Source organism: Harpia harpyja, chromosome 22 (assembly GCF_026419915.1).
Source record: "Harpia harpyja isolate bHarHar1 chromosome 22, bHarHar1 primary haplotype, whole genome shotgun sequence".
Lineage (NCBI taxonomy): Eukaryota > Metazoa > Chordata > Aves > Accipitriformes > Accipitridae > Harpia > Harpia harpyja.
The window spans coordinates 15,550,229-15,565,907 of record NC_068961.1 but is presented as its reverse complement, the minus strand read 5'-3'; the positions used below and the strand labels follow the sequence as shown (position 1 = coordinate 15,565,907).

At 44.9% G+C, this 15,679-nt stretch overlaps 1 protein-coding gene across 9 annotated transcripts in view; it reads right to left on the bottom strand.

The window, feature by feature from the left end:
- MAP4K4 (mitogen-activated protein kinase kinase kinase kinase 4) overlaps positions 1–15,679 on the bottom strand; it is a 171,561-nt gene that overhangs the window by 86,828 nt on the left and 69,054 nt on the right. For all 9 annotated transcript variants that reach the window (XM_052773596.1, XM_052773597.1, XM_052773601.1 and 6 more), the window contains exon 3: positions 3,639–3,695. In XM_052773596.1, the coding sequence (XP_052629556.1) occupies positions 3,639–3,695 (57 nt within the window). The remainder of the gene's footprint in view (positions 1–3,638; positions 3,696–15,679) is intronic.

Genomic DNA, 15,679 nt, shown 5'->3' with positions numbered 1-15,679 from the left:
TTAAAGCATGTATACGCTGATAGCTCGTATTGTTCCCCTTTTACGGTCATTGGGCTCATTCCAACAACAGAATAGCTTTTAATTGATGAGGACTGGTGGGTTTTTGTTTTTATTTGTTCTATGCTCCAGTGAAATTTTTTCACCCTACATGCGCTCCAGCTTCACCCCCTGAAAGTGAAAATAGGACCTACATATGCACCATTCTGTAGGAAGACTTACAGATCTTTACATCTTACAGATCCTTTAGTGCTTGCTTTAGTGCTGTAGATTTAAAGATCTATAAAGATCCACAAAATCTTCTAGATCTTTTCTTAATTTGTTTAGAGAGGAGGAAAGTGGAAGAGACAGGAAAGTTTTATGCACATCAACACCCCCCCAACGTTTCAGGCAGCAGTACTAACTAGTCATAATATATTCAAAGATCAAGCTGATATCTTCAGCCCACCTCCTCTTTTCTCATCCTTACCACCATTCTTTTCAAAATTAAAATCTGAAGAGAAAACCACAAGAAAAGCTGAGAAGGATGAAGAGCATTTCCACAGTGCCATGTACATTACAGAGCTGTAATGTTTCTTCCAACATCTCTAGTCGGCAGTTATACTACCTCGTTTTCTTCGTGCCAACCCAAACTTTTTAAGGAAAGCCTTCACTGACTTTGACATCCCTCCTGTTCGGATGATCAAAGCTTTACAGCCCAGAACTGATGTAACCTCGCTGATCCTGAGCAATGTTTGAATTGCAGAATTAGGGCCTTGAAAACTGAAAATTTGGGGTGTGCCCACAGCGCGTGCCAACACATTAGGCTTTCTAATTTGTTAAGCATTTGGCAAAGCAAGCAGTGGATCAGAGATATCCCAGAAGAAACAAAGTCTTGTGTCTGTTCTCAACGCAGGTTAGACAAACAGATATCCTCCACAGCACTGCTTATATTTAAGCAGAAAGGCATAATACTGCCAGTAAAACACACACACAGGCACAAATCACCTAGAGCTTCAGTAGCCGCTCATCCAAAACCTCACAATTTCAGTTTTGTGGAAGTTTCCACTCAAGCCTCTTTCCCCATAGGCATGGACACAGTTAGTGTTACCATTAGCCTACAAGAGTAGTTCATCTAACTGTAGCTCTTGAAGCAGGCGGAGAAGGCAAAGTTGAGGCTGTGGTTCCTTCAGCATTTCTTTTGGGGCAGTGCTGAGGGTGGCCGTCACTGCCCCTTCTGTCCCGACCTTCTCTCCTCCCACCATCCCCATAAGCTGTGGTGAGCTAGAACCAGGATGGAGCTGCACGATCCACCAGCAAAAGGAGGCGTTCATCATGAAACCATCCCTTGCAGAACTGAAGGCATGGCTTGATGACTCGGCCATCTCTGACAGCAACGTCCATTTGAGCTACTGCCCCTTCTCCCCCATGGCCGTCGGCGGCTGTTTTCCAGTCTCATGCCACCTTCTTCATAGCGACGGCACAACTGTTTGTAATGTCATGCGCTAAACTAGATCAACGAACCGATCCAGGTTATAAATAACCAGGAGAAAGAGAGGAGTGAGGGTATTTTTAACCTGGAAATGGGGCCTGTTCACTGATCCAGGTCACCATCTGGCCCCAGGGCAGTTGTGCCGGCACAAGTGTTGGGAAACAGGCAAGGAACCAGCGAGCAAGAGTGGACAGGAATAACCTACGGCCACATCTGCCACTAAGAAAATGGTACATGCAATGTTATCACCCATGCCTGGTGTTAAAAAGTGGAGCTGACTTAGCACGACTTGGAAGAATTTACACCGCTTTTTTAGCCTCCGCAGGCTCATTACTTCGAAGCAAAAACACATGAGGTCCAATGGTAGGAACAACACTTTTAAGCTGCATGGGGCTAACATCTCCAAACTCCTTCCTCTGACTGCCCTTCATCCCCTAAAAAAGCATGAGCTTGTGAGATAAAAGATAGACAGTGCCAATATACAACTAGCTTTTCAAAACCAGCCAAAAATCACTGAAAGTTTCAAAACATAAGCCATCTCCCGCAACATGAGCTCAGCCATACTATAGACAGCATTTTTCAATTGTTTTCCTTATGCTGTGCAACCTCTCCATTACAACTGTTTGTGATTAATATATGCTATTAAAAACAGAGGGAGTGTGCAGTACAGCCAATCTTAATGTTATGGAAGAAGCCTTCACTGTGCACAGTCCAGCAAGCTGTCCTGTGAAAAAACGCTGCACAAATGGAAAGGTTTGCTGTGCAAAGAACATTCACTGTGTGTCAATGCACCTTCATTCTTCTCTGGTTTGTCTGCTTGTTAACTGCAGCAAAAAAGCACTGTCTCCTCATGAAGGCAGCCTTTGAAAATCTCTAGCTGAAAATTGATTTTTATCAGGCCATCTTACAAAGCAAGAATGTCTAGCTCTTGGCAGACACAACAGCTTAAGTTAGAGAGTGGCAGTCACACTGCCCATCGATCACAAGGAGATTCAGAGATATGACTGAAGTCCTATCAGTCGACCTAACCCTGCCTTCTTGTTTTCCTCCCTCTCCTGCCTGTTTACCCATTACACCCCAGCCACTCGCCTAGGAGCTTGTGTCCAAGGCCATTTTTACTTGTTGGAACTTATACGCACACATAAAAATATAAAACATTTTGCAGCAACACCCTTGTAGGAGTTTTGTTTAATATAACCAGCTTGCCAAGGACCCCCCCTGCTCTGTACAACGCACATGCATTAACATAATTTTTCCCCTAATACCTATATAAAATTGAGGAGTTCAGAAAAATAAAGACGCTTGGTTTGAAGAGGCATAACCTCTCTTCAGAAGTGCAATATCAGTCAAGCGTTGCAGATATCACACAGGAGGATCTCATTTGATTTTAAATCTGAAGCTGTTTTGTTAATTTGCGGATGTAACTCTATAAAATACAAATGGAATCAACAGGGAAAAACCCATGCTTTTCCTGATCTGTTTTGAAGACTTAATTTAAACTGATTGCTTTTTGAACAGCATAAACTGCAAGACATCTAAGGATTCAAATATAGGCATATATTTTTTTATTTCTTTGGCTGGGCTAATTTCCCATCTTTCCCATCTAAAGCTCCACAGTAAATCCCCCTGGGTCAGTTACAACTACTACTTTACAATGCTGAATTCTGCCAGCAATCTGCATAATGTTCCTGCAGATGTTTCTGCTTTCAGGCTTCTTGGAACTTTATTGGACCCATTCCTTTGAATAAACGTATACCCTTTGTAGGCTGCAAATGTACCAGGGAAACTAGTGCCCTCTACGTCAAGCAGCCTCGTCGCCTTCTTTTTCAGTAAAAGCAAGATACTACACTTAAGAGAAAAAAATGGGAAGCAGGGCATCTGACTTTTTTTCCCCTCTTCTGAGAAGTTTCTGAAAAGGGAGTGCTACATGTGCTCATACACCCTGGGACCAGTCAAAGCAATTTGTGAAGGCCGGAGGCCCCTGCACACAAGGGCCCAGAAATCTCGTAAAGGGCAGATGGGCTCAAGAGGTCAGGTCCTGCAAACAGAAAGCAAACGTTCACAAGCAAGGACCATGCCCTTCAACAGAAATACAAGGTAAGACATATGCCATCTCTCATTATTAAATTTTAGCCATATTGCTAATAAAGCAGAATGTTCCTCTACTCACCTCAGTAACATCCATGACTTTGATGGCTGCCAGCTGACCTGTTTTGACATGCCGACCCTGCAAAAAGAGAGAACCGTCAGCACCGGCATCTCACCCATCCCTTCAGCATACACAGAGCAAAACATTCAGACCAGAGCTCCAGCCACTGGGTTTTGCCCCAACTGTGCTGGACTCTTCTGATGCTTCATATGAAAAAACAACAAATACTCTAGATGGCTAAAAGAAAAAAAGTTTCTTTTTAAAATGTTCTTCTACAAATCTTAGAATCCATTTCTTTTTCTCCACATTAAAAGGATGATTATCAAGATTAAGCACAGACGGATCACATTCACAGCTTCCCTTCTGTTTACTTTAGCAAATCTCATAGTCAGTAATGATAGTTTATTAACATGCCAGAACAGTTAAACTCCACATATTGCATATTTTATGTCTATGCACCAGTGCCTGGTACCTGGGTGACATATTACTAGGTAAACGCAAGCATGCTTAGGGGGTTGCAAAAGGACATTTCTCTTTGGTTTTGTCTTCACTAGTAAAAAAAAAAGTGAAGTTTCTTCAAGTGATGCAGAAGACCTGCAATCGCTCTCTTTGCCTGTCTCACGATAGCTAGACAAGAACAAGACGTCGTCTCCCTTCAGCTACGCCACCATAAGGGTATGGTTTCTCAGTACAGCTGGAGCTGAATTAATAGATCCCAGCTCCTGCAGCAGGGAGCTCCTACCCTTCCTTCCCCTGCCTCCCTCCAGCCTCCTGTCACACATTTCTCCCGGGAGCACTGAGCTCCTTCTGGCACTCCTCGGATCATATGATAAGCTGATTGAGATCACTAAAATGGCAGAAAGTTAGCCGAGAAAAAGCAAACTGCGGGGTGGGGCAGGGGATTGCAGATCAGGAAATTAAAGTGGTTTGCTCTGCAGTCAGAGCAGAGCCAGAGCTGGCAGGAGGCGGATCGCAGGGCTGGGAGGGAGGCAGGCAGCCCGACGGCCTCCGCAGCCTCGGTGGGCTGTAACTCGCCTCAGCTGACTTCTGACAAAACCCCTTTTCTCTCCGGTATATTTTTGCACGAGGTGGGGCCATATCAATTAGCTGTTCTCTATTTTTTTTCTGAACAGGCACTTAGAAATGGTCCTAGTATTGGTATTTTCCAGCTCTCCGCTTAACACCCTGCAGTCTGCCCCAAGACTTCCAGTCAAACAGCCTGGTCTCCCAACGCCCTTCCCAAGCATTATCCCAAAGGCTCTTCTCTGAATCAGTCAAGCTCTTCAACAAGAGTTATGCCCACTACACTTCTTCACCTTTAACACAAATAATGATAAAAACCACAACAAAGCATATCACTAAAGTCACAGTTCCTTTACCTTTCTCATCACCAACTTCTAAGTTTCCTAGGCAGAAACCTATACGTAGCAACCACTATAGCTGATGGACATCAATAGTATTTTTTTTTTCCTGGACTAACTTCTTAATCTCTTTCCAGATTCTTTCGAGACTGGCACCCTAGAACTGAAGCACCCCAAACCACTAGTCTCTTTGGAGAAATCTTGACCCCTTCACACCTTATGATGCCCTTCATGGAGGTAACGGCCAGGCATTGCTGGTGCATTAGAAAGGACGAAATGCTGCAGAATTCACAGCCTCCGCTTTCTTTAACAACTCTTATTGTGCTGCGCTCTCCCCTTATTAACCAATCCACATGCTTTCTATAAATAAATTACTGTACTCGGGCTTCTGCCGGCTCTGTAAACTCTCTTTATTGCATGCATTTCTTTTTACAGCTTGGTCTCAAGCTGGTTTCGATTTTGAAACAAAGTTAGGGTCGTAACATGTGTGCAGTGGCCAAGATTGACCTCATCTTGACCTTACTACTTCTTGAACCAAAGCCCTTCAGCAAGCCCAGGAGAGATGCAACTCCAGTTTCCCACCCTGGACCTCTGCCTAATGACAAAAGCCTGTGGGCTTCTCCTCAAGACTTACCATCCCACCAAGGGAGGAGGGGAAAATGTTTTACACCGAGGTGGAAAAATGCCTCCTCTCAGCTCTGCCCTTATTTTCCACAGCTCTGTGGAAGGAACTAAAAGGCCCAAGGACGTTGGGAAGCACAGTTTGAGGTACAAAAGAATATGCTAAAGATAAGAGAGGAACAAGGACATCTCAGAGGAAAAAAGCTCACAGCACTAAGGAGGACTGACGAAGAAAAAACTTTTTAAAAAACAGTGAAATATGGTTCACCATTCATTCTGCAGCAAAGCGGGGATGCTAAAATGGTGGCAGAACATACTCCAAGCAGAAAAAGTGGCACACGGAAGAGCGAAGTAGCGAGACATCCACGGGATGCCACATATTTTATGGAAAGTTTGTTCTATTAGCCTTTTTAAATCCATGAACTACTGGTGGGCTTGCTATTTCCATAGAGAAGCCTGAAATTTCCCAGGGCTCAGCTTCACAGCTTTTCTCAAGACAACATGCCTCCCTGTGAGACTGGCCCACTCGAGATGACTAACGTGCACCAGCCCAACCGTCCCTCCCCTGCAGCTTCACGGGATCCTGCTGGTGCCTCCACTAGTCCCTACGAGAACCTGGGCCACGACAGCTACAGCAGAGCGCGGCGATTGCTCGCGTTCCGCTTTGCTGTTTCTGCAGCAGGGATGGGAAAAGCTTCTCCCATAACCCTCCTAAGGGACTGGAAAGCAAGGGAACTACAGACTGTGGGAAGTGTGGGCTGCTCAGTATCCCAGGCCAAATTTAAACCCTGGTCATTTCAGAATATTGTTAAAAATTACTCCAAATACCCTTTTCATAATGTATGGAGCATTCATATTCCAAGCATCTACAACATATATGGGGGGAGAGGGGGTGTTGCATGACATTGATTTAGATGAGAGAAGTAAAAGGGCATTTTGAAGGCACATTCTTTTCATTAAAAACATTTTTAGAGGGAGGGAAAAAGCAAACATCGCAAGCACAACATATAAGCATGAGCAGAGTTTTTGTTTGTTTGTTTATCTGCTTAACAGCTCCGCTCAAGAACAGACTTGTCAAACTATTAGCATGCTGGTATAATTTTGCTTGCAACATGAAATGGCTAAGCATTCCTGTTTCGGAAATCAATCTTCAGATTTTCATAGACAGCTTTTGCTTTGGAAAAATGTGCCTGCATTAAAAATAATAATAACAAAATCGCAAAGTGGTTGAACGCGACAAAAGAACTACAGAAGTTGTAGATGGGAGAAACCCTCTGAACTCAATCTCCTGGGATTAAAATTTATTCAAATTCAACTCCCAGGGCACTTCATAAATGTGGTAACCATTAAGGCCCCATCCAGACACCATCTCAGCAACACCACTGGCTAACACTCCAGCGGGACAGCATTTTTCTTGCAGAATGAGGCCCCTGCTTTAGTGCTGTCTGGAGTCGCGGCCTCTCGGGGTGACCCAGGCTCCCTCATCCCCAGGGCACAGCAGAGGTTCTTGCAGCTTTGTTTCTCCCAGCAAATTGCCAGCAATTACCACCCGAGTATCTGAAAAACGCCATGAGATTGCAAAACACGACCCACATTAACTGAAAACAGCAGTTTCTTAAAATATTGCTAGATACCAAATATCAGAGGCTGGGGATCACAGGATAACTGTCCCCTAGCCAAAAGTTAAGTATGGATATGAAATATGCAATGAAGAAGACAGCAACCTAGATGCATCTTGTTAAGCGTAAGATGACCGTCTCCAGAGACAACAGACTGAGGAGGCTGCAGAGGTCACACTGCATAGTAGCAGCAACAGGTAGTAAAGGCTACATCATCCCAGGAGCAAGAGTTTGCCCCTTACCAGGTCTCGGGCTGGGGGCCACAACAAAACATCGGCACTGTCAGCTGAGCCTGGCTCCCAGCCCCATGGAAGAAAGCCCACCAACACATTCCCTTCATTTAGACCATGTTAAGATTTTATCGACCAAAATTTCCAACATACTTGTCATGTCTTACGCACGCTCCCCGCCTTTCTTTCCCTCTTTTCATGAATCTATTCATATTAAAGCACTTGTTTATCCTACCAAGGAAGCAATGTAAGAATATGCTACTGCGCCATTCTATTTTTAAATGGCCTGTTGGGATGAGCAAGTCAATGGAGTTGAGCCTGCTGACCCCAAATCTTGTCCTGTTTCTTCTCATGTGGATGACAGAAAGTTCATTTACATTTACATATGGAGGGGTTTAAATTACAGCTCTTCTCATCAACTCAGCAACACTGCAGCTTTTAACTGGATCTTAAACTGAAGCCACTACTTAAGCATATTCCCAGTCATGTCTGATAGCAATATGCTGTTTATTTCTCATCTTGGTGGGCTTTATGCATGTTGAAAAGCAGAGGGGACAAGGGGAATCCTTGGTAGACTGCCAAGATCTGCAGAACATTATAAATTTCAAGCCTACCCACACTCTCCAAGTCACTTAATACACCTACTTCTTGCCTCTTTCTTCCTCTGCACACATTAGTACTGTAAAATTTTTGTTTTGGAAAGGTTCAAAGGCAAGTGGTGTTATGTGCTGTTTTTCATGGTGTTTTTTTTCCCTAGGACGCCTTAATGTTATCAAAGAACTATGCAAATTAAATGCAAAAGAAATATTATAAGCTCATTTACCTCCTACCTCCCCCAAATTATCCAAGATATGTATTCCACAGTAATGTAATTCTCCTACTAACACAGTTTCTGGCCTGTGTATTAACATGCCTTTTGGGGGACAGTTTCTGGAAGCTTGCTCCCCAGCTAAATGGCATGGAAGTAGAATATGGGGCAACATCACACATTAAGGAAGGAAGGCAGTATGTGTGACTCATGACTTGCAAGCTTGGATTATCCTGTGTACTGTACACAATGAAGTCTCTGGAAAACTTCTCCAACCTCTCAGTATCCTATGTTGACAGTTGTGGAAAGAAGAGCAACTAAGTTGAAAAAAAAAAAATCTACGAATTCAAATTTCAGTTGCTACAAGATCCACAGAAGCAGCAGGCTAGATTTAAACATGCTATCAAGTGAAAACTCACCACGGTGCCACCTCCTAGTAGTGCTGTACAATGCCCCCATGCCAAAATTAACTTTTCAATTTGCTTCTCATTTAGTTGACTCTAAACTCCTTCCAGCCTGAGGCAATAGGCCATGGAGCAATACTCTGCTATTAGGTTGCACACACCAGTGCAATAAATGATACCTCATTATTCCAACGCATGTTTACCATCAGCTCTTTTTGTCGCTCGCCAACACAAAAAGTTGCAGACCAACCAACTTCGCACTGCGAATACTTGGACTCTACAAGACATTTTTTCCTGCTCCCCAGAAAGACTAGGCCTATCCTGTGAAAAGTGATGGGAGTAATGCTTGCGGAGGAAACAGAACACGCACTTTTAACAGGCAAAAAGACAGAATGGCACAAAGTGAAAGCAACCTCCCCAGTTAAAACCAAATAATATAAAATGTTCTTAAGCAAAAAGTCTACCTAGTTGCATTTGTAGCCAAAATAATGTCGTTCCTACTGATACAGCATTCTGTAAGCTAAATAATCATAGGCTCCAGCGATGGAGATAAATCTGTAAAAAAGGGATAATGTTTGTCTGGCATGGAACCTCCTTCTAGAATAAAAATCAGCAAACAACCTCAGTACAAAAGCCTGGCAAATCACCGAAGAAACGCACGAGAACAAAAAAAGGCCAACATTAATGTTCTTTCTTCCTGTTAGATGATTTCTAAACCCAAACCAACCAGAAGCTATTAAAGACTCCCACTGTTTAAGCCAAAGACAGGACAGGGTTCTGTGTTTTCCCTCTGTCTAACTCTTGACATCAAATGCCTGGAAAGCAAAACAGAAAACAACATACACTCTATCCTGCTTTAGATATCCACACGCTCACTAGCTGTCTATTGAAGAAATAATAATGACAATTTACTCATGCATAGTACTGCATTCTGTGAAGTATGAAAGATGCAGAGTTATTATCAGTCCTGTACTTCCAGGGACAGAGTGAAAAGATGTTACCCCTAGTAAGGAAAAAGAGAGTTCTATGCACCGATTTTTTACTTTGATTGCTAGTTTTGTGGTGGCTATCCCACTCCGAAAGATGCTGGATATACATTACCAGAGGCATTTCCTTCTCCCAAACAGCTCATTGCCTAAATAGGAAAAAGGAAAGAAAAGGGGGGGGAAAGATGGTGGGAAAACCATGGCAGAAAGCCACAATCTAACTTTCCCAGGATTGCAACAGGTCAACGGCAGAGCTCAGAGTTAGGAGGCGTCTCTGCCAACTCCCAGCACCCTGCCCAGTGGTCCACCTTGCCGTACCGATCAGCAGGAGATGTTTTTGTCTGACGGGAGAGTACAAGAAGAGAACTGCAATGGCAGACAGCTCTCTCGCCACTTCACCTGGAAAACACCACCAGTCCCCCATAGGACCTTTGACAGATTTGCCTAAGCAAGGCCTGGTGATCATGCCCATTTCAATTCACAGCCACTGAGACATTTGTCTGGACAATAGATGAAAAAAAGCTGGCACAATAGGGGGATGTTGCAGGGGAAGGGTAGGGTAAAAGGTCTACCAGTGGTGCAGTTTAAGACTATAGCTGGCCCTTCGTTACCCAGTCATGCCAATCCCAGTCCATTCAGCCAAGTGGGATCCCCCAAGGCTACACATTTCCTGGCTCAGATGGCACAAAACATTCCCTTATCAAGTGGCACTTACAGATTCCCTCCCTCTTCCTTCTCCCTCCCAAAAACCGAGCAGGAAAGGTCGATGACTTAGGGTCCACTGGCAACACTGGCAGCAAGGCTGCGATGTGTTTTTCCACAAGGCCTCAACTTCAGGCCACTGAGAAGTTTTTGAAAGAGATGCCTTGCTGAGTGCTGCCCCTTCGCCAGACACCCGAGCCATCAGCTGGCTGCTGGATCAAGCTTTGCTGCTCTGTAGGTGGCTGCTCAGAGCTTCCTCCCCCAGACTCGATGCTTCTTCTACAGGGACGCCTGAGCTTGAGTCCTCAGCCTGGAAAACATCCTCAAAGTCATCACCCCGTCCTTCCATCCATCACCAGGCTATGCCCAGATTTAGTGACCTTCACTAAACACACCGTCACTCATTTTCTCTTATAATAGAGTCTCTACCCTCAGCCCTCTCCAAAAAGAGAAGGGCCTCTAACCTTATTATTTCTTGTACTTTTTTCTGGTTTTAAACATAGCTAGGTAATTTAGTTGGGACGCTACTGAAAGACACCAAAAAAAACCCCAAACTAAAAACAAAAGAAAAGAATGAAACCAGAGTAGAGGCATACCTCCCATGTGGACACAGTTGGCTCAGAGTACATTTGGCTTCCTCCGGAAACATCAGCTAAAATCTGCCGTGTCCGGCTCTCATTCAGATCAGTTTTTCACCCTAAGTTAACAGCTTTACCAGTCATTAAATCCACCCCCCCTAACACTGATTTGTCTCTTCGCACCCCCTGCAATGGTCTCTTTTATGCAGAACAATTTCTTTCTGGCAACTATAATTAAAAACAAGCCAGATGGAGACCATCAAGAGAAGAATTTAGACCAAAATGATAGAACACATACTTAAAGATACAAAATGGCATGGGCTACAGATACAGATGACTTCTCATTTTACACCACAGCAGCCACTTTCACCACCAAACACCCTCCGCTGGATCTCGCCCACCAACTCAAAGAGAGACAGGCCTGGTGTGGTGGCATGGCCATAGGGTACCTGGCAGCAGGGTTGGCATTAATCAGGTTGAAGGGGACCACCGCAGGTCACCAGAGCGAGCCCTGTGCTCGCCAGGTACCACCCCACCATCACAACCACCCAGTGCCACTTCAGAGAGACATCACGCACCACACGCTGCTTCTACCTCAGACCAAGCGTGGCCCAAACTGACCCACCGAGGTCCCGGCGTGGGTGGACAGGGGCTTCGAAACAACGCAGGTGCCTCCTTAGCTGAGAGATGGCAGATAAAGGGCAGAGTCTCCTGACTGCTTCTCCAGAGTGACATCGAAGTAAGCCTGGATGAAAAGAGCCCGGGGCTGCTTCTCTTTGTTTGTTTGCTTTTTAAATGAATTCATACTGACATTTAACTCATCACCCCTGGACGTGCAAAACCTGAGCTTTCCGACCGAATGGAGCAATTTACACCTTGTGACCAAGGCCCTCTCCAAACCCAGGCAAGCCTGGGCCCATTTCACTCTGCTCACCACCGAGAAGCTGCTGAGAAACCACCTCGGTGCTAGGCATGCACCTTCTGAAAGAGAAGGGAGAGATGCCCCTGACGAATTTAAGTATTTAAGCATTGGGTACATAGAAGTGCCGCAAAAGACATACTTTTCTTTGAGGGGAAATAAAAAAATATAAAAAAAAAAATCAAAACCATAGTTAGTCCCTGCCCCTCCACGCACCAACACTGCTGTCAGCAGCCCGCACTCTCTTGGGGGACGTTGTCAGAGGTCATATGCCACAAGAGAAGGAAAACCAAGCCCATGCACACCCTACCAGCCTTGTTGCGTTCAGTCTACTGCCAAAAACAGCGGCTCTGAGAAACGGGCGACGGCCACCCCCAGGCAGTGAGGGGACGGTGTTCCTCACCGGACGGCATTTAGTAGACACAGACAGCACACGGTCGGCTACGCTGCTTCGGGGGCCTGGCTGGCCAAGGCACCATCCTGAAACATCCAGCAGCCTCCCAGAGAGCACTGGGAGGAGTATTAAATAAAAATCAACTTTTTCTTTAATTTCAAGTACACTAAACAGATGAGGGAATTATTTTGGAAGGTACGAAACCTCATTGTAAATGCAAAAGACATGGTGGGAGGGGAAGGGAAAAGGAGAATGATTGGCTCCACTGCTTTTATTTCCCTTTTTAATACATTTGGGGTTTGCTGTTGTTGATTCAGCCCTCTGGACAAGGAGGAGCCCAACACACACACTGCCACATTCGGCTGTCCTCACCAAGAGAGTCCGACCTTCTGTCTAGCTGTACCACAAGATGCTAACAAACACACTGTGTGGGGAGGATCTGAGGCTGTCATGGGACAGTTTAATATTAATGAGGGGCAAGGAGAAGGAGAACTATTTTCATTTATACCATCCCCGTGGAACAATACAACCGAGCAGAGCAGGGAAGTCAGGCTGCATAGTGAGTTTTATTTCAACATGGTTACAATGAAAGATTTCACATCCGCTACCTTTAAAAAATTCCAGAACATTAGCAGTAAAGAAGAAAAGTTAATGAACTCTTAAATATGCATTTATATATATATAAAAAAAACAAAATTAAATTCCAGTCCAACTCTCAATACTCCTCCAGTGCTACAACACACAACAAAGAAGGGCTGGAACTGTGTGTTTTAGGGCTTTTCGCTTTTCCTACTGAGGGCAGACGCTGGTTGGCTTCTCCTTCCTTTAGCCTTTACAAACACCAGCAGTGCCACTTCCAGTTAGTCCCATCTCCTTGCCATTGTAGACTAGGGAACCATAATTTACTAGGCAGCAGCTGATGAAACTAAAATGCATCTTCGACGGCACCAGATATGCTGATGGAGTACTACAAGAGGAGGCTTTCTTAAAAAGAACGGGGACCCTGTTTTATACTAGGACCCTGTAGGTAACAGCAAATAAAGAAATATTTTACCAACTTGTTTGCAAGATGCAAACCACACATTTAGCATAAAGTTATATGCATTTTAATTAAACGAGGACTCAAACCAGAAGACTCTTTCCAGCATTTTTATCTTTTGACGCTCTGCCAACTACATCTGTGATTCTAAAGGAAAAAAAAACCCCACCTTGTCCTTGAGAAACTGGCACATGGCCAGCGAGTGATCTGTAAACAGCTTTGTGTCCACACGAACTATTTTCAAATACTCAGGCAGTATTTTCAGACCTCAAACTATTTCTGCTTCGTCAGCACGGGAGCCTGACTCAGAAATCCAAGCCTGTACTAACAACCCTTTCTGTACCAGACTTGCCAACAACAAAGCCCCAACCTCAGAGGTCGCCAGGCCCTTTATTTATTTATTTATTTATTTAGCAAAAGAAGGACCAAAATGAACACAATTTCCTCTTGGTTGCTACCTGGGTAGTATTTAAGCTGCATTCCCAAAGCCTGTGGCCAATGTGTTTATTATGTGAAAGGGCCACACAACAGAAAAGCCATTATGCAACATACTCGGCTCGCAGGTTAATCCACGGAAAAGAACAGCATTCATTAAGGAAATGGAGCCTGCGCGTTCTCCGATTATTACTTTTTACCGAGTACTCAAGAACACACCAAGTGCCTCACAAAAACTAGTCAAAACACGTTCACTGCTTTTAAATAACTCACTACAGGCCTTCGCAGACCAAGTTGTGGCAAACAAAAAGGGAAAGAAATTCCTCGGGAGGACTTGTAAGCAAGCCCACGGTGCTGCTGCCATTGCAGCCGGTCCCCACCTGCCCTGCTGTGCAGTCAGGGTACAAATATAATGCAGATTAAGCAAAAGTTATTTCAGTGCAAAAGGATTTGTGAGATTTCTTTCTACAGGAAGAGCCAGCAGATCAATACCTGGCTCCGAGCCCGGTGTCACCGGCAGAATTTTGGGGTTTTTGGTCATGGGTTCGTCTACACAACACCAGCCCTGCTGGCAACAGACGGGGTACATGTGTCTCAAAGGGGGAAAAGGATTTTTTCACAGGAGTTAGCAGGGCTCATTGAAAGAGCTTTAAACCAGATTTGAAGGGGGAAAGGGATAAAACCAGACTTGCTAGAGATAAGCCTGGGGGCAGCATGCCAGCGTTTGAGGGACACTGTGCTAGCGAGGTCCTTTGGTCTGCCATCTCAGTGGAGGTAGGGGATGGAGATCCATGCAACAGCAAAGATGCAAGGGTTATTGATGTGTTAGAAACAACAGAAGCGCCTGAGAATGGTCACGTAGGATTTAGGGCTTCTTCCCCCAAAAAGGTGGCGGGATCAATAGCTCAGCTGAAGTGCGTGCAGCATGGGTAACAAACAGGAGGAGCTGGAACCCACTGTGCAGCAGGAAAACTATGATATAGTTGCCATCACGGAAACATGGTAGGATGACTCGCACAACTGGAGTGCTGCAATGGATGGCGATAAACTCTTCAGAAGGGAGAGGCAAGGAAGGAGAGGCGGTGGGGTAGCTCTGTATGTTAGGGAGTGTTTTGACTGTCTAGAGCTTAATGATGGTGACGATAGGATTGTTTATGGGTAAGAATCAGGGGGAAGGCCAACAAGGCAGATATGGTGGGAGTCTGCTATGGGCAACCAGGATGAAGAGGCAGACAAAATATTCTATACGCAGCTGGAAGAAGTCTCACAATCACTAGCCCTTGTTCTCATAGAGGACTTCAACTTACCAGACGTCTGCTGGAAATACAATACAGCGGAGAGGAAACAGTCCAGGAGGTTCCTGGAGTGTGTGGAAGATAACTTCATGACACAGCTGGTGAGGGAGCTAACTAGGGAAGGCACCCTGCTGGACCCGTTGTTTGCGAACAGAGAAGGACTTGTGGGTGATGTGATGGTTGGAGGCCATCTTGGGCATAGTGATCACGAAACGATAGTTTTTGACTCTTGGTGAAGTAAGCAGAGGGGTTAGCAGAACTGCTACCTTGGACTTCCTGAGGGCAGACTTTGGCCCGTTTAGCAGACTGGTTGACAGAGTCCCTTGGGAGGCAGTCCTGAAGGGCAAAGGAGTCCAGGAAGGCTGGACATTCTTCAAGAAGGAAGGAAATCTTATAGGCACAGCAGCAGGCCATCCCCATCTGCTGAAAGACGAGCCGGCAGGGAAGAAGACCGGCTTGGCTGAACAGAGAGCTTTGGCTGGAACTCAGGGAAAAAAAGAGAGTTTATGACCTTTGGAAGAAGGGGCAGGCAACTCAGGAGGACTACAAGGATGTCATGAGGTTATGCAGGGAGAAAATGAGAAGGTCCCAACTAGAACTTAATCTGGCTACTGCTGTAAAAGATAATAAAAAATATTTCTATACATACATTAGCAACAAAAGGAGGGCTA